A 19,241-nucleotide genomic window follows, 5' to 3' on the forward strand; every position below is an offset into this window, starting at 1 on the left:
TGGTTCTGTCCGTAGGGAGAGGTTGGAGAAATGTCATCCCTGTATCTATCAGCTGCGTTATATTCCTGTCGTCCATGAGGTGACGAGGGAGAGCGGTCATTCTGATACCTGTCATACGGAATGTTTTCTGTTGTGTTGTAGTCAACAGCTTGTGAACTACCGTATAATTTTTGACCATATTTCTGCCCATAAGCTGAGGACGGATGGAGATTATACCCATCATACGGGGGACTTTGTCCCTGCGTAGATCGACCACCCCTAAACCTATCGTTCGGAATGTCTTCACTGGTCGAGTTGTTGCTGCCTGCGCGTTGATTACGCGGTTCATAGCCCTCTTGTCGACCACGTGTGTCTAGTTGATGTGGTCGATTCTGGTTACTTGTGGCCGCATGATTTGGATTTTTATTTTCTATATGTCGCGGTTGGTATTGAGGTTTGCCAGGCGGTGGAATATTTTGTTGTAGTTGGGGATTTCTCTCCGGATGCCCAGTGCGGGAGGGTTGGTATTTTGATTGTTCTTTTATTTCGTCGTATGTTGGCGGCATGTCATCGTATTTCTCTCTACCCTGCCGACCCGTCTGACGTGGGCGTTCACTAACACCTCTTTCCTGGCTGTGTTTTAACTGCTGGTACTGGTTTTCCGATTTTCCTTTGTTAATGTTCAACTTTTCATATGACGCATTAGGTCCTGTAACCACCGACTGGTCGTTTGCCGAAAGCTCATACATCTCCGAATTTTCTCTGCGATAAACAGGGACTGAGCCACCAGTTCCAGTAGGTTCATTAAATCCCAGATTATCGAAGCCTGTTTTTTCTTCCTTCTTTCCAGATTCTTCTTGACCGTCGGGTTGCTCTCGGAGAATTCTTGGAGCTTTCGGTCTTCGTCCAGACATTCGTCGGAAACTTCGTCGCACAAAATCTCTGGCGATGGCTAGGAAAGAAGAAAATATCCCTGTGATAACCAGGATTATCTATAGATATCATCCATAATTCAGTTGGATATGTTTTCTCTGTATTTGTTTTCTTTTATTTACAAACACGCAAAATTTTAATTGTATTTCATTGCCTTGTAACTTGAAATTGAATTTATGTTAAGCATTGCTTAGTCTATTTGTTCGAATAGAACTATACATGAGGTAATTAATACCCCCCCCCCCCCCACCTCGTCAAGGCCAAAATGTACGATCCTCTGAGAGAGCTATATGTGGACTCCAAACCTTGGCTTGAGACGATGCCCCCCCCCCCCCACCCACCCCAAGGAAGTTAAAACTGGAAAAATTTTCTGAAAATGTACAAAAATACATGACTATGCTGTTTAAAAATGTGAATCAACAAAAAAAAATTAAGTTTAATTTGGATGTAGATTTTCAGTAATTCACATTTCTCCATTTCTATATAGCGTCACAAACCTGCCCAGAACAAAATTCAAATATTTCATTGATATTTTAATTCTACACATACCAACATATCAAATTGAGACAGACCTAAGGCTCGACAATTTTTAATAAAACTTTTCGTCTTAAAAATGCACGTGATCTTGTAATCAATGTTTTCAAGTCTTCTCCCTGGTTTAGAACATGTAATTATAGATTTCTCTATAAATATTTGATTTTTAAGTCAGGTGTTGGTCATTAAAATATAGTCCTTTGCACCAACAGTGTAACTCACCAAACTGTTTATATGTGGTAGATCGACCGAATCCCTCGGGATTTCTGTAAATGTACACGCCATACCCAATCATGGCGCCGAGGAGGATTAGTACCAAGGGTACCGTGATGGCGACGGCGACCACCCCACCGGTCTTCATAGTTTTGTCCTGTTCTGGTGTTTTGTCTGTATGTAGGAAAGATATTATGACGTCCTTTAATGTGTACATATTTATAAAGCTTGCTATCTTTTTCACGTCGCTATTGTATTGTATAAAATAAAATATCACACAAATGATAATTAAGTTGATGCTTACACCATTTCAACAAATTAAAAAAAGAACAGTTTTAGAGCAAACAAATAAGATATACATGTACATGTATCTCCATTCTGGTTGGGTTGGAGTATGGTTGTTTTTTTACTAAAATTTAAGATGTCTCCTAAGAGTTAAAGATGTAAGTTTTAATGATTCTGTTTCTATGAAGATTACACAACCCTTACATTGACAAGTAGAACCGTGTGCCGTCAGTGGACAGTCACAAGTGTAACCATTCAGTTTGTCCACACACACGCCTCCATTTTGGCAAGGATTACCAATACAATCATCAACGTCTGTAAAAAAAATTTTCTTAAAAAATTAAATCTGCATGTATTTGATGGTTAATCAACATATATTCATTAACAAACAATTTCACAAGTAACATATAGTTTTATTTTTAAAAAAGTGACCCACTTTTATGGCATTTGACACCTTCATAGCCTCGTAAACACTGGCAGGCCAATCGAACACGTCCATTGTCTAGCGTAAAGCTGGAGTTATTTATAAACGTCCCGTTGATGACAATTCCAGAGGTTGTGACGTCATCATCGGTTACTTCATGACATGTTCCATATGCACATGGACAGTCAACTAAATTAAATTGAGTTTTTTTATATCATGTTTCTCAAAGAAGTATTGTAAAATACTGTACAGTCAAATTTATTGACTTTTTTCAAATATATTGAAAGTTTATTAATTTAATTTTTTTTTAGAAACATTTAAAAAATATGAAAAGTAATAGGATTAGACCAACATTTCACCAAAATACAACATGCCCTCATAAAGGTCCAAGGTTTTGTTATACAGAATGACGAATACTTACTATCACACGTTTTGCCATAAAACTGAGATGGGCATTGGCAGGTGAAATCTTCCAGGTGTTCTACACACACCCCTCCATAGTTACAGGGCTGATCAATACAGTCACCTATATAGGAATACGACTCTGATGATGGTATAGTCAATAGATCTTAATTCAGCACAAGTCTCCACTAAGATTTTCTTAGCTAAGACCTGTATAGTATTGGGAGGGAAACTTCCCTTTTTCTTTTTACGTAAATATTATAGGAAAATTAAGTAAAGTCTGCTTCTTTTTTAAGAATATGTTAAAACCTTTCAAGCCTCTCTAATCAAACTTGTTCTGACTAAAATCAGAATAGTCTTTTGCTGCTTTTCTTTCGATTAAACTACTCTTCAATGTTCTCAACTCTTTCTCCCTAAGTTTTTAGTATGGTCAAATTCTCCAAGGTTATTGTGTTCATTTTTCGGCATAAAATGAGAATATATAAAATGGAAAATGTAACCCCCCCCTTAAACTTATACACAGAATTTGTTGTTCTAAAGACCACATATGTCTGATTTTACGTGATCACTATACTATAGTATTTATTATTAATACGAAAAGAAATGTTCCTTCATCTCTTAAAGTCACATGTATCGCTCTTTCCCTAAACTTTAAAAAACGAAACCTCGTATCTCATATAATCTATTTTGCTAGCTGTTGTAAAGGAACGAATGTACAATTTTCCAACAACAAATGTTCCGAATACTGGTTGGGTGATAAACTCAACTTGAAATACAGAAATAGTACGTTTGTAACATTAATGCATATATCCTCCATTTTTAGTTATATATCTTGCATCTTTGAAAATTAAAATGTTGCTGTTCTATTGTTTTAGAACAACAAAAAAGTATTCTAAAATTAATAATACTTTAATAGAATTTGGATAAAAAATTACCCACAAAAACTGCGAATGCATCTGCAACTGACATGTCTAAAATAGAAAAAAAAATAATTTAATTGAAATCTACATCCCAGAGATTTTTTTTTGAACAAAACTTAATTTTAGCACAAATACAATGTACATTATTGATACATTAAAACACGGCATGAAACGTACTATTAAACGTTGTTTTTGTTTTCGTTGCAAACAGAAAGTAAGGGACAGGTGCGTCGGTATAACAGCTACTCAGTCTGTTCATGGCTGCCATCCATCCAGTGGTATTGGTACAATGACCGCCATCAGCGGATACAATCTCAAAACTACGATTCTGCTGTCTACAGTGTAACAAGAAAAATTGTCCCTCAGTGGAGATATTTGTCATAAATCCGTATATACCTCCCAAACTTTATGGTTGAGAAAAGTGACATCATTAAATAGCTTTGAGCAGACGAAAAGCGATATATTTCAGAAATTGTGTATCGATATTAAGACAGAATTTTTTTTTTGGGGGGGGGGGTGTCCACTGTCCATTTAGATATTATTATACAAAGGATTCATTGTTTGTTAATAAAATGCTGTAATATTATTGTCCTTGAGAAACCTTATCATTAATTAATTTTTTTACATTTCAAAAGACAATTTCAGTTTACGTCCCTATTTGCATTTCAAAATCATTTTACTTGGAGATAAGGGAATAAAGTTTTAGAGTAGTGGGAGAGAAATTACCCAGATATTGTCATACTATAGTTGGTAGACTCGGTTAAATCTGTGAATGAACTCTTGATGATGTTGGAGTCCCTGAAGAAGTTTCTTCTGTTGTGTCCAGTTGTATTGAAGATAAGGAACATCCCCTCCTTGCCATCTTTATACATAGCGATTTTAACCTGAAAGAATATATGTCATCGCTAAAGGTACTGTTTCAAATACAAATGCTTTTGTGTTTTTCTTGCATTTGGTAATTTGTAATTACTAGTACATCCAAATACAATATATATGTACATGCATATATGTTTTTTTTATCTATATTTAGTGTGTGTGTGTGTGTGTGGGGGGGGGGGGGTCTATTCATACTATCAGATGTACAAACGTGCCTACCTGGTTGATCCCGTACCAGCTGTTGATGAAGTTAGATTTATAAGTAGGTTCGTACCTACTCACAACCGTGTCACGTGTGTAGACGTACGTGTTCCGATCGTCATTGACAGTGACGTTAGATAGCCACAGATTCTCTACACTGGTGGCCGGGGAAATTGCCCTCCCTCTTCCTACCTTCAGAACCACTCGCCAGGCTAAAATTTACAATTGAAAAGAACTCACGTTGTTGTTGGAATATAACGAGACAGTAGGTGATAAGTCTACTGACTAGAAAGTCCCAGTAACAAAAATATTTAGATGGTGTTCCAAAAATGAGCTTTCGGTAATCCTCATTTAGGACTATAGAGGATGTTTAAAGATCATAACACTCATGACAACATCTAGTGCGGTGCTAAAAGCACTTTGGGGAATTTGAGCACAATCAAAATTATCCCAAAAGTTAAGTTCCCAATATTCTAACATTCACATTCGGCGCCATTGTGGTCTATTAAATAAACCCCATTATCAAAATTACCTAAGGCTAAAACTTCTAAATAAATAAAGAAATAGTGAATTTCAAGATTTTTTTTAATTTATAATGCAAGATACAAGTACATGCTATAATTTTTGAAAGGACTAAGAAATTCTGACAAGTGTAACAAAAAAAGGGGTTCCAAAAATAATTGTCATTTAGGACTATAGAGGATGAAAATTCTATTTATAGGTGGGGGAGTTTTTTTTTTAATTTATAATGCAAGATACAAGTACCAATTTTTTTTTCAAAAACAAATTTTATTCATATATTTCAATATTATCTAGAACAGAACTGAGCGTTATGGTTTTATTTATTTGGCTTTGTCAAACGCTACAGTTCTGCAGTTTCACGTGCCTGAGATCTTTTACTTTAAGAAATACAACCTACATTTTGTTTCATGCACCATCACAGTAAATGCTAGAAAAGTTGTCAAGAGTATCTGCAGAAACTTTGATTCCATTTTCTTCTGAAAAAAAAAAAATAATTTGTGTTATTAGTGCTTACATATTTTTCATAGAAAGTCACTCCTAAATTGACCCCCAAACGTGACGTAATTCTACTAAAAAAGAAATTTTTAAAATAAAGTATTTTACCAAACTTTCATAGCTGTAGTATAAGTTTAGGTCATCGTTGTTTAATTAAATAAAATGAAATAATGGGTTAGTGTCTACTTAAATTTCTCCTAAAAGGTTTGTTTCTCAGGTGAGTGTGATCGCGTACAGGTGCACGGTAGCTAATTGTCCTACCTGAAGTCAGATCCAAAACATTCATGCAATCCGGTCCTTTTCTGTTAAATTCAGAATAATAATTTTCAAACTTTTGTAAAATAAAACAACAGTTTCCCTTTTATGACTAAATGGTGAGTTTAATCCATTGTGAAATAGCCTCTTATTTCCGCATTCAAAACATCAATTGTGTATTTCCTCTGTCTCACCTGAGGGGCTCCCATGGGATAAATATTCCACTCCTACGAGACATATTTAACCTTGAGTATAATAATAGTGTACCAAATATGCTCTGTCTATAAAATCAGGCACCAAAAAGATTCCTATTGTAGCAGCGTTGTAAAGATGGAATAAATAATTCTATAGGCTATCTAAATTTTTCTCTCATTCCGGATTACACCGAGTGCACGTTTTTGTTTTCTCATTTACTGCGCCGTGCTTATTTCCTATCCATGTGTATGGCGCGTTCACAGAAAAACATATGAAAAAAATTATTTGAAAAAGGGATGATGAACTTCTGAATAAGTGTCAACAAATCTTAATCGTATGATATAAAATGAGTCATTCAAAGAAAGTTTCAGCATTTTCAGTCTTTAAAGGGAAAAGGGTAATTTAAGAGTGTTTAATGTTTTTGTAATGTAAGTGATTCTTTTTTGCTGATGATTTAGTTAAACTACAACAACGTATTTAGACAGAGACATATAAAAATGGTTTTATATGTCTCTGATTTAGAGAAAAAAAACAGCCTCTGATTTGTAACACTGACTCTTGCTACCACAAACGACATACTAATCAAGCTTTCGAACATGTGCAGTGAACTGTCTTTACAGAATGATTAGAAAATGATTTGGTTTTTCTCTGCAGGACAGAGATAGTGTATCAAGCTTGGACAGCAGAGCCAGCATGCGTAAAGCATCAAGTTCCCAGTCCATCAGAGAAGATGTTAAAAAGGCTTTGGATGGAAAAGGGAAAAAGATTATGGTGAGATTATAGCAGATAAATTGGGACAGTGTCATTTTTTTCTGCACTATAAACCCAGTTGGTCTACCTTAGTGGCAACACTTATTACTAACTCCTGAAAGTTTTGTTTCATTCCTTTAGATAAAATCGAAAAGGTTCATAATCTCATTTAAAAATTAAACTTTAAGAAATCTTTTTCTATTTGTCGTTTTATTGACATTTACTTGATCTTGTAATTTAAACTGTAAAGTTTAGCACATGGATGCAGCGCTATAAACATTTCATTGCAATTACAAAAAGTTAGTAAATATCTGAGTCTTAGATTCATAGCCTGCTCTCACCAATTTTCCATTTTTTAGAGTCACCCGTGTGGTGCAGAGATTAGAGTATCTGGTCTAGAGTTGTGGAATAAGAAATTAATAAAGGGTTTGAATTCACTACAGAATGTGGAGACAGGTTCTTTGGATGAGACCGTATAAACCGAGGTCCTATGTCGCAATAGGTGTTGGCATGAAAAAGATCCCTCACTGCTCAATGGCCCTGAGTGCTGAGTATAAGTTTAAATTTGCAGCCCTCCACCAGCAAATGGTTGTGTCTCCATATGAGTGTAACATTCTCGAGAGGGATGTTAATAATCAACAAACAAATACAAAAATCCATTTGTTAGAAAGTCTCAGGTGCATTTTCATTCAAGACATTTCTTAATGTCAGTGACAGTCTTCATCTCTCACTCTCTGCTTTTCTTTCACATTCATTACCAGAAGCGACAAATCATAAACGACCAAACTAGACATGCACAGAAAGGTAAACTCAATGAGAAATAAATAACAAATTGTCAATAAAGAAAACCTTTTCAGAGAAAATTTTGTTCCACAATATTTTAAAATACTGTGAACAAAATGGATTAACACTCGTAGTCTGATTGCACTAGTGCTTACCTGCATTCCGCTATCCTCATTAACATGATTAAAATGAATTATGAAAAAGAGCAACCCTCTGTTGGCAAATGAAATGATCACAGAGTTATGGAAACTTAATGAGCTTGTATTTTCTGAAAGGTTTTATTCTTTTACCCTCTGTATGTGATTTATGTCTTTGAAAGTTCATTAACTAATGCATCATGTATAGTTATGACTGGAATGTCATTGCAGCATATTGCTGCAATTTATTCTCTGAGTCAGATAAAAGCCATATTAGGACTAAATTTCATCAACATACACTTGTACTTAATTCATCATTCCTGTGTCAAATTGGAGCATTCTTTACTAAAACTTTGTATTTTTAACAGAAAGCCTTAAAAGGTGGAAGTCTGAGATCTAGCTTGAGAAGTACCCCCAAAGCCAGACCCACAATTCTACCTGACACAGAGAAGGCAGACCCGGTGTCTCTGAAGAGTGTCAGGTCCACCTCAGACTTAGAGGAGCAAAATTCAGCACAAGGTGAGGAATCCTGGTCTTCTGTGTATGTACACGTAGATCAGTGTAGCCAATTATTTCTCTTTTGATATATTAAATAATGTCCTTTTTTAAGTACAGTGCATGGCAATTTTAATAGACTTTTTTCCCTTGCATCAGTAAGTTAATTTTCAGTAGTTTATTTGGGTTTCTCTAATGTACAATATATGATCAGTAGACAGAGGGAAGCCATTGTCCACACCAGTTATACCAAAACAGATCTCTGCTGTTCGCCCGACGAGGAACCAGAACATCCCTCCTACAGGTAAACACACACAAAACCCCCCTCCTTCTGACAAAGAATCTCCGGGAAAGCAGTCAGACAGATCCTCCATTGAGACTGCTACACCTCTAGCAGAAGCTGGCAACAAACCAAAGTCAATCCTGAAGCCCACAAAAAACAAGAAGACGCCCAGTCCTCGTGTGTCAGATGGCGAGAGGCGACAGTCAGGGAAGAACAAACGACCAGAGAATGACGAGGACAGTAAGCCAGCTAAAAAGAAGAGAAGGGACAACTCGGAAGTTCAGACCCAGGACTGTAGCACTGAGGTACGTATCAGGGGATTTCACTGTGTGTAACTCTACATCATGTTATACAAGCTAAGTAAATTAGAACACAACATTTCTAAGCTGTGTTACCTGTGTATTGATCCAGGAGATGGAACATGCCCTGTCGTTTGAGGATGACTCAGTGTCTAGTTCCCAGCTTCCCTACATGTTTAACAGTGGAGAGGAAGCCAGAAAAATCTTTGAATGCCTCATTCACCCTGTTAAGCCAGACAAATTCTTCAAGTGAGTACTGTTTTGTTTATATGGCATTCCTACTTAGTAAAAATCATTATTTCCTATGTCACATTTAACACGAGCTTTGATTGGTTACAAAGTCGGGTGTAAATTTCCGTACACCCAACTTGAACCGGGGTAAATAAAACGTGACATCACAATGCACACTTTCTCTATGGTAAAAATCAAATAAAATGATGTCATGATGCATTGTGGTACATAGTTATCTTTTCGGTAGATTGAAACACAGTTGACTAGACTGATTTTTACAAAGAAATTTTTTGTGTACATAGGAAATAAATTCGTTATCCAGGTCCAGTCAAGGGTGTACGGTTATTTACCCCAGGTTGTATTCCATACACTCTTTGGCCTCAGGGTGTATGAAATAAAACCCGGGTTAAATCCCCGTACACCTTGATTGAACCTGGATAACTAATCAGGGCTCGACATTAACACTTGTCTGCTTGTCCGGTACCAATGAAAAATAAATTCGGACAAGTCAATATTGCTGGGCACTTGTCCGATTGGACAAGTGCATTTTAATGTAAAGGGGTCTCTAAATAATAAAAAGAACGACTGTTGAAAGCTAAATTGGTAGTCTCAAGACGGAAGCTGTACATAAAATCCAAACTTCGATATGTATCACTATATTAATATTGAGTTCACATTCGATCGGGATCGAAGTTCACTAATTGCATACTAAAATGAAAAGTCATGGAAGATACGGACCGAAGTGTGAATATTGTTTGATGTTGACAGGTTCACTTGTGGACATTTATGTTATTGTCAGGACAGAAAGCCTTAATTAAATTTCGTTTTATGTGTCTGTTGTATTTATCAATAACATCAAGAATCAATCAAGCGCGTGACATGTGTAAGTAAATGGACTTAATTTTGAAGTTGAAACTATTGAACTTTAGTGAAAATTTTCGGACAAGTGAAGTTGAAATTTGGACAAGTAAATGTCTTGGTCACTTGTCCGAATGGACAAGTAGGAAAAAAAGTTCATGTCGAGCCCTGCCTAATATCATTTAATGTTTTTTAAAATTATTTCGGTATTTATGTTACAAAAGATTAATTCTGCTTGTAAATACTTCATAGTTTTGATTCATATGTATTATAAAAAACCCACTCTGAAATGGATAAGATATTTCAATATATTAAAAAAAATTGATTTGCATAAAGACATATTATATAGATATAAAGATTGTTGACGATTTGTATGTATATACTGACATGTTGCCATTACAGAGAGTTGTGGGAGAGGAAGCCTTTGTTGGTACAGAGACACATGGCTCAGTACAATGATGGCTGGTTCAGTACGTCCGAGTTGGACAGGATTCTACGAGAGGTAACATACAGTAAAACTCAGAAAAGTTAAGATTATCAAGAAGCAGTTTAAAAAGTAATCAAAGTTTTTTTTTTACTTCTATACATTTTTTTTTCCAGGAAAACATACAGTTTACAACCAATTTAGATGTGACAACATTTACTAATGGACAAAGAGAAACTCATAACCCAGTGGGCAGGGCCTATCCTGCTACCGTGTGGGATTTCTATCAGGTCGGTAGTGCATGTGATAATAAATTCTAGTCATTAGTAAACTGTTTATTGTACAACCATATTGATGCCTAACATTTGGTGTAAACTTTACTTGCCCTTTCGGTGTCCTTGAACTGTGTATATAGAACCTTCTGTTATTGTGTGGTCTTTGTCAAAAATTATCAGAACTGTGCAACTTTGTTTGAATTGTTTAACTCTAATTTCAGACTGGCTGTTCTGTAAGACTTTTAAATCCACAAACCTACTCCAGGAATGTTTGGAAACTCCTTTCTGTGCTTCAAGAGTACTTTAATTGTTGTGTTGGAGCCAATATGTAAGTATCTCTAAAGCATGCAGTAAAACTTTAAAATTTGAAAAATATTTAGTTGATCAGTGTTTATTTAATTGCAATTTTCTCTCAATCTACAATTTACAAGACAAAATATCTGATATTTTAGTTTTGTTGAACCAAAGGCTCAAAGAGCTTGTAGTTATATTATGGCAATTTGTGCTAGTGAGCATTGTGCATTAACATTCACTTTAAAAATTTCTTCTCAAGAAAAGTGGATCAAAGTAGTTGGGACTTCCAAATCAGTCTGCCATATCCATGGTATTTGATACATCAAAAGTAAAGTTCAACAGTATTTGAATTATGCAGGACTGATATCTGCTTTTTCCTAGCCAGTGTGCTCCAGTGAGCCATGTAGCCTATGGGTCTATTGTTGACTATCCACATTTCTCTGTCTCAGATACTTAACTCCACCTGGCACACAAGGGTTTGCTCCACATTATGATGACATTGAGGCTTTCATTCTACAGTTGGAGGGCAGGAAGCACTGGAGGTTATACAGCCCAAGGTAGGATTTCAATGTTCATGAGGTACTTGAATATATGTTTATCAAGGTAGAGTTTTCTAGATTTTGCTCTACTTGAGTTGTAGACAGATTTCTTAAACTTACAGTATCTGTAGAATATAGGAACAAAAAAAGTAATTATTTGCTCCTAAACATTTTTTCTAGACAATGGTAAAACATACATTACATGTATCAAATTTTAAAATTATTATGTTCTAGGACAGACAATGAAGTTCTGCCACGGTTTTCAAGTGGTAAGCATTTTGGGGAGAAAAAGAGTTTTGTTTGACATACAGAAAATTTCTTTTGGATGTTAAGTAATTGATATAGCATCTTAATTATTGAGTAACACAAGGTACAGTAAAACTTAGCTTATCCAGACTCCACTGTTTCCATGGAACTTTGCCAGATACAACAATTTTTTAACATTTGAATTTAAAGTTTTCATTGTATTATATAACATTTCAGAATACACCAGATTAGATAAGTTTCATTGTATATGTAATCGTTTAGAATCTTTGGTTTTGATAAAATTTTGTGTGTATTCACAGGAAATTTTTCAGAAAAAGATCTAGGGAAGCCGATTTTGGACACGGTACTGGATCCAGGGGATCTGTTGTATTTTCCCAGAGGGACAATCCATCAGGTAACAATAATGTTATCAGATGAGTAAGAATTTTAATAATTGGAAAATTTGTAGATAATTATGGGAATAATTTTTGGATGACTTGAATTGCTGTGTTGTATGTAGGGTAACTGTATGGAGGACACACATTCCCTACACATAACTGTCTCCTGTTATCAGAAGAATACCTGGGGGGATCTATTTGAAAAGGTGAGTTGTATTCAACAGAGGTCAAACAAATTCAAAATTTAAAGGTCACATTATAGATTTATAATTTAAATTGATATTAAACTGTTGCACCACACAATTTGTGACTTTGAAAATAATCTTTTTATGCCACCATAAGTGAATTTGGTCTTTCTTTCTGTCTTCTATCTGTTTGTTGTGAAATTAAATGAAAAGAAACACTAGTACCATGTTTTATAAATACAGAAGATGACTACACTACTCTCTACATGCATTTCAGTTGGTTCCCAGAGCCCTTCAGATTGCTATTGATGAAGATGTGGAGTTCAGAAGAGGGCTTCCCAGAGAGTATTCATCTTACATGGGAATAGCCCACTCTGACATGGTTTGTATTGTACAACACTAAGACTCTCCTTTAGCTATGTGATTTTAGATTTTATATGCCAGTGTAAAGTGACTAAATTGCATAGGAGCATAACAGTTATTTTTATGTGGCAGACAGATCAGGTTCGATTGCCGGTGGCCAGATAGCTCAGTTGGTAGAGCATCTGGAGATTCGGGGGCCTTGTGTCCGAATCCCAGTCTGAGTTTGAATCCCGGTCTGGTCTGCTTCATATTTCCCCTCCTCTTACACTTAATACCCTATCATTGTAAGTATGTTTTGTGTCCTATTTGTACAATTTTAGATGACACACATATAACCAGCAGAATAATGATCAAACACTTTCCGCTGGAATGTTTTGTGACCAGGAGATGACCCTAAATGAAGTTTCTTTAGATCCTTGTTTAATGATCTACATACCGTATAAGTAGAATTTTTAGCGAGGATTTAATTTTGGCATTATTAGCGAGGGTGCTGACATCGCTAAAATTGAATATTGCTAAAAGTTAATTGCGTATTATTTGCAATAACTTCTTTAGTTAGCATCTTGAAATCACTAAATTTACTTCTCGCTTATACCAGATTTTTGGTAGAAATCACCTAATTTGCGTCTTGCTAAAATTTCCACTTATATAGTATATGTGAGAGGTTCAGTGGATCTGACTTTAATCAGATTGATTATTTGAATAACAATAATATGTAGAAATCAGTAATTCACTAAGAAAATTGTTGGTTGAGACTTGCTTATTTGAATTGTAGTGCAGTATTATTTGCCTTTAAGTCAAGATACAATATCTTTGCGCAGGAGAGTTCCCCCAGAAACCTGTTCCTTAAGAAGGTGGAGCAGCTGATGATCCGTATGGTGCAGCATTTACCTGTGGACTCAGCCTGTGATCAAATGGCCAAGTCATTTATACACGACAGCCTGCCTCCTGTTCTCTCTGATGGTATTTATAGATCTTATTCTTTCATGTATCTGTATCACTAATAATACATGTACCTCTCTCATCTGAACTGTATATAGGGAAATTTTTGTTCCCGTTTTATTTTAGCCTCTTTGCTCTACTCACAAGTAGGTGCATTTAAAACATGTCGAATTCAAAGAAAACACAATTTAATGTCTTAAACAGAAATGTGACTGTGCCAATTGAAAATGAGGCTAAATTGCTAGCAATTGTGAGAAGGCAAAATAACCCTGTATACAGTATTATGGAGTTTGTTGATAATTTATGTTAATGAGGTGGTACATGTACCTTAAACATTATTTTATGTACCTGTAGCTGAAAAAGCCTTTAGTGTCCATGGTAGTGGTGAGCACTGGGACAAGGAGAAGATGTGTGTGGCGGGAACTGCAGAGATTGAACCCGACACTACCATCAAAATCATCCGCAAAGGCATCTTAAGGTCCGTTCTCACCCATATTGACCACTAACACTTATGGTAGTAAAAAATACTGTAACACTTGCACCAAAACATGGCTGAAATATTGCAGACTCAAGCCATTCCAAGGTTTTTATATGTCTAGTGTCTGGATGCGCCTTGATTTTTGACACCCAATATCAGAAAAAAACAAACCAAAATCAAGAGACCCAATATTAATAATTCTGGTCCAAATCTTTGAATTCCATCCCTTCCTGTTATGATCTGTCTTTAATTTTCCATATTTGGTATATTTTGAGCATTTACTATCTTGATTTTGCCAAAGTGTAGATCTAGAAAGGAGAAAAAATAATTTCTTGAATCAAATCCTTTGAATGATGTTACTTTTATGACTATAAAGTATGCATTTTCTTTTTTGGTCTGTGTGTTTTTTGAGAATGGGCAGGTAAGTTTTTGAAAGATGGGTGGACGCTAAACATAGAAAAAACTTGGAATGGCCTCAGCGTAAAAACAACAAAAATCAAATTAAACTATTAACACTGTATTCCAGTTCTGGCCAATTTTTTAAGCAGTACCACTGTATTTCAGAGACTTGATTTCTCAGAACATTTAAAGAACTCCACTGTTTTAAATGTCTTATTTTTGATGCAGACTTTTAACAGAAGAAGATGAGGTGCGCATCTACCACTCCCTGGAAAACACTAGACTGTACCATGAAGTGGAGCCCAGTTTTATACAGATCTCTGCAGAAGTAAATACGAATGTTGTCTATCAGTAATACTTCTCTTTACATTGAAATTTTTTGTGCTTTACAGCATCATCAGCTTGAACACTACTCTTAATTTGCATCGTGTAAAATAGAGAGCTTTAAAATTTGTTTAAAATTTTTTTAAAAATAACAATGTCAGCTGTGTGGTTTTGCACCATTATTTGTCTAAATGATGTTATGTTTTAGGCAGCACCAGCAGTAGAATATTTGATTCATTCTTACCCCAAGTATGTCCCAGTGGAGAGCTTGCCATTGCCAACTCTGGATCAAAGAGTAAGTCATCTACATGATCTGCTGTTTCTTGCTCTTAAATATTGCCGAGATTGTAATAATGAAAAGCTAGAGGAAGGAAGATCAATCCTGTTTCTGACTAAGGAACATAGAAATCTACACAATTTCACCTGAATTTTATTTATTTTTCAGATTGATGTAGCCACTATGATGTACGAGAAAGGTTTACTGATCACGGGGGAACCACTTCTTACAACAGATGAAGACTCCAGCTAAATCCAGTCTATAGCCGGTCATCTCACGGAATCACAATATGTAATCCTGCAGGATTTTCTTTCTAGGACTCAGAAGCTGTATTGTATTTCGTGATAAATAAATGTCCCAGTCTAATTGTACGGATGATTCCAAAAGTGTTCAATTGCAAATATGAAAAATTTGTAAATATAATTTTTTAAGAAAATTTTTGTTAAAAACAGGTGCATAATAGTATGTTAGCCTTTTATATTTGTGGACAGTATGTTTTAGTCAGAAATGTGTGATACTGTGAATATTGTCCTTATATGATTTTTAAGAATTTTATCTTTTTTTTTCAACTCTATTTCTCTTCTATTAAAGAGACAGAATTTAATAAAATAAAACTGAATACGGGCTTGTAGGAAAGTGATTTTCATTCCCCCATGGTTTAAAAAAAGAACTGAAATTTAAACAGGTTTAAACATTTTACACATATAACAAATGAAAATTGTTCATCCGAGTCACTTTGCTTTAAGCATGTTTTACCGTGAATTATATGTACGCTAGTCAAAGCACTGTAATTTAGAATGGCATAACTTTTGAATTGGGACGATTTTTGTGCTTTGTAGATTACAACAGGTCATTGCCAACCAAATCCCATTTTGAAAATGTTTTCATTTATTTCATAGTTTTGTATTTGGTATTTATTATGCTCATACAGTGAAACATTTTATAGTTATACAAATGTGTACATGCCAGCTATTCCAATAAACATAATTAACAATTCAATTAAAATCATAGAGGGAAAATAATATAAGTGGACAACATACTACTGAGTTATTAAATTTTAATAGACTGAACCAATGAAATACATTACGATTTTTTTGTCTCTGCTTGTAATAAGAAAGTACCATTACTTATCCGAGAATAAATCTGTGAATGTATATGACATCATACTGTATTTTAAAGTATGTTCAGGATGGACTTTTTTTAAATAAACAATTTTCCCCCTCACATATGTGATTCTCTATACATTAATGCATTTATTTGTAATATATTTTTATTTATTTTTTCATAGAGCAGAGAGCTCATTGTTGTACTGTTTATTTTTCTTTTTTTCTTCAAAAACACAATAATTGCAGAGAATAATCAATTAAGTATTAAAAAGAAGCCATTTTTCACATTTTCTAATTGAAAATTAAAGTTTTGCATTTTGGAAAGTGAAAATAAAATTTTGAGTGTAGAATTATTGGTCATGGATATTTTTCTTATGACATGTCAGAAACAAGACATGGTTGTATAGTATGCTTACCATAAATTTTCATGAATCAAATAAAGAATCCACATGAACTGAGTTGTTACATTTATAAATAGCAGCAGAAAATGAACTTATATCCGATGGTTAATTTGTTGACCCTCAAGCCTCCTTAAACTTGAGTTTTCAACTTATATAAATAAACATTTTAGAAATACAGATGTGTACCAAAAAGGAATATAGTTTTTTCTCTTGGAAAAATGTGGAAAAGCAAAAATTAAAATGGAGGAAAAGCAGACCAGCCATCCTAATTTACAAGCTTCTGATAATCTGCCCTGTGGCTATGAGATTTTTTTTTTTAGCAACCATTACTTTTTGTCTTTTTCTCCCTGATTATCTGGTGACATTCCTTTTTCAGCCCTTGGCCTAAGGACATCCTTAGGTGAGGTGATTTTGACAAATAAATTGGTTTTTAGCTCACCTGAGCCGAAGACTCGAGTGAGCTTTTCTGATCACATTTTGTTCATCATCCGTCCGTCTGTCTATAAACTTTTCACATTTTTGACTTCGCAAGAACCACTGGGCCAATTTTAACCAAACTTGGTACAAAGCATCCTTGGGTGAAGAGGAGTTTAAATTGTTAAAAAGAAGGGCTAAGTTCCCTCATCAGGGGAGATAATCAAGAAAAGATGAAAATATGGTGGAGTTATTAAAAATTCTTATTCTCAAGAACCACTGGGCCAGAAAAGCTGAAACTTATGTGGGAGCATCCTGGGGTAGTGTAGATTCTAAATTGTTCAAACCATGACCCCCTGGGATAGGGAGGGGCCACAATAGGGAATCAAGTTTACATTGAAATATATAGGAAAAATCTGATGAAGAACTGGGCCAGAAAAGCTGAAACTTATGTGGAAGCATCCCAGGTTAGTGTAGATTCTAAATTATCCAAATCAAGGTCCCCGGGGTTGGGTGTCTGCCACAATAGGTATTACAGAGGGGTTGATTCTGATAAAGAACAGCATGACCAAATTTACTCAGATGAGTGATGTGGCCCATGGGCCTCTTGTTGAAATATGGTCTTTATATCAGAAAGCTGATGCTCAAGGCACAAAAGACCATAGCATTAGGTCTTTCACCTATTGGCTCAGAAGCTCAAATCTGTATCATTTAACAATTGTGCTGGCAAAACATTCAAAATGAACATCTCTGTGACACTTTTATTCATATAAGTAAATTACAGAAATAATTATTGCACATTAAGTTTGATTATTTGTTCCTAGTCAATAACTTACACAAACACAAGTAACAATATGAATGCTTGCTGCCATGACAACAATAAAATTATGTATAGGTTTGTTCCACACATCAAAGTTTATCAATAATGATATGATATACATGTACTAAATAAAATATGAAATTAGTAAAATTATGTTCATGATTATTGCCTGAATAGAAATGGGACATTCAAGTTTTCTAATACTCCATGAAAATGACAGAAGAATAATACATTCTATTTTAATGAAAAATCAAATAAGTAATCCATAATAGGAAAAGTTTTTTAAAAAAATTAAATAAATAAACAAGCCATTTCTAGCACTGAGTGTAAATCTTTGGCACATGTGGGTCACGAGTAAAATCAGGAATATCACAGTTTTATCTTTTAGATGTTCCTGGACGTCTGTTTGTGATCTTTCTCAGATGTATGCAGAACTAGCGGTGCCTTGTGGGGTCAGGACTTTTTGGTACGGGCTTCGGGGCTCTCGGGTGGGGTTTGATGCTGACTAGTTTTGGAGGCCTTTCTCCGATTTAGGGACAACCTTCTGGCCGTTCTCTCAAATATTCCTGTATCACTCGACCCAGCTATTAAAAAAATTGTAATATTGGATTATGCTGTGTCAATGGTCATATTAACATAAGACAATAGAATAAAAACTAAACAATAATGTTAGTATTGATCTTCCTTTATTCCTTGACAAACTTGCAAGGCCAGGTTGTGATTGATAAAAAATTAATCTGATTTACAAATTTACTAAGTGCTTTTTTTTTTTTTGCACACCTATTATATTGGGACCCTGTCATTAAAACCACAGTAAAAAATTTAAACAAGAGGCCCATGGGCCACATCGCTCACCTGAGAAGCTTTGACAATTTTGTCCTTTACTAGATTTCCCCCATGTAATACAAATTAGCATTATTTATAAGAAGGCATTATGTGACATATTTAATGATTTCAAGAATTTTCTTTTTGGTAGTTTGGTTACAATCTACAAACTTGCTTTAATTTAAAAGCTAAATGCCCTACCAAGCTTTAAACCAGGGGTCCATGAGCCACATTGCTCACCTATGGCCCTCATGAGCATTTCTTGTGACAAGACTTTCTCCTGGGTACCATCAATTTTGACCCTTTGACCTTGGATTTTGACCAATTAAAAAAAAACTTTAACCTTGGCCAAATCTTTTGAACTGTTAGTGCTTGGGCTTTCATTTTACACTTGTGTATTTCTTGACAAGACTTTCCTTGGATATTAACAAATTTTGGTGATTTTATTTTGCTCAGGTGAC

General features: G+C 35.0%; 3 protein-coding genes across 4 annotated transcripts in view; 1 reads left to right on the top strand and 2 right to left on the bottom strand.

Moving 5' to 3' along the window:
• Positions 1 to 5: 5 nt before the first annotated feature.
• Positions 6 to 6,222, bottom strand: LOC134281783 (uncharacterized; the record flags this gene model as incomplete). Its single annotated transcript, XM_062764215.1, has 11 exons — positions 6,046 to 6,222; positions 5,687 to 5,765; positions 4,786 to 4,979; positions 4,417 to 4,574; positions 3,868 to 4,025; positions 3,706 to 3,741; positions 2,790 to 2,894; positions 2,381 to 2,557; positions 2,149 to 2,259; positions 1,669 to 1,833; positions 6 to 931 (listed from the first exon to the last, which is right to left on the bottom strand). Coding segments are annotated over exons 2-11 (2,103 nt in total), but the record flags the coding sequence as incomplete, so codon positions are not given.
• A 248-nt stretch (positions 6,223 to 6,470) lies between these two features.
• LOC134281820 (ribosomal oxygenase 1-like) lies at positions 6,471 to 16,774 on the top strand. Of its 2 annotated transcripts, none has more exons than XM_062764260.1 (18): positions 6,471 to 6,631; positions 6,889 to 7,005; positions 8,273 to 8,423; positions 8,614 to 8,987; positions 9,094 to 9,230; positions 10,473 to 10,572; positions 10,671 to 10,784; positions 10,991 to 11,097; positions 11,513 to 11,620; positions 11,837 to 11,871; positions 12,169 to 12,263; positions 12,369 to 12,452; positions 12,709 to 12,813; positions 13,616 to 13,757; positions 14,091 to 14,214; positions 14,842 to 14,941; positions 15,146 to 15,232; positions 15,383 to 16,774. In XM_062764260.1, the coding sequence occupies exons 1-18, from the start codon at positions 6,581 to 6,583 to the stop codon at positions 15,464 to 15,466; spliced, it is 2,115 nt and encodes a 704-aa protein (XP_062620244.1). In that variant the 5' UTR covers positions 6,471 to 6,580; the 3' UTR covers positions 15,467 to 16,774. The 2 variants fall into 2 exon arrangements, with proteins under 2 accessions (XP_062620244.1, XP_062620251.1); XM_062764267.1 differs by having other exon boundaries at positions 8,617 to 8,987.
• Positions 16,775 to 17,882: 1,108 nt separating this feature from the next.
• Positions 17,883 to 19,241, bottom strand: part of LOC134281836 (ral GTPase-activating protein subunit alpha-1-like) — a 47,253-nt gene continuing 45,894 nt past the window's right edge. The window contains exon 47 of the mRNA XM_062764278.1: positions 17,883 to 18,539. Coding sequence (XP_062620262.1) covers positions 18,409 to 18,539 — 131 coding nt within the window. The 3' untranslated portion in view covers positions 17,883 to 18,408. The remainder of the gene's footprint in view (positions 18,540 to 19,241) is intronic.

This window comes from Saccostrea cucullata, unplaced genomic scaffold, assembly GCF_032062105.1.
Source record: "Saccostrea cucullata isolate Sc308-1 unplaced genomic scaffold, CSIRO_AGI_Scuc_v1 ctg675, whole genome shotgun sequence".
NCBI lineage: Eukaryota > Metazoa > Mollusca > Bivalvia > Ostreida > Ostreidae > Saccostrea > Saccostrea cuccullata.

What these genes read in the sequence shown, in the direction of transcription:
- LOC134281820 (XM_062764260.1), top strand. Translation starts at nt 6,581, where the DNA reads ATGAGTCATTCAAAGAAAGTTTCAGCATTTTCAGTCTTTAAAGGGAAA. An exon ending in TGTTGTGTTGGAGCCAATAT is followed by an intron (nt 11,098 to 11,512) that starts GTAAGTATCTCT and finishes TCTCTGTCTCAG; the next exon opens with ATACTTAACTCCACCTGGCA. An exon ending in TGCCAACTCTGGATCAAAGA is followed by an intron (nt 15,233 to 15,382) that starts GTAAGTCATCTA and finishes TTTATTTTTCAG; the next exon opens with ATTGATGTAGCCACTATGAT.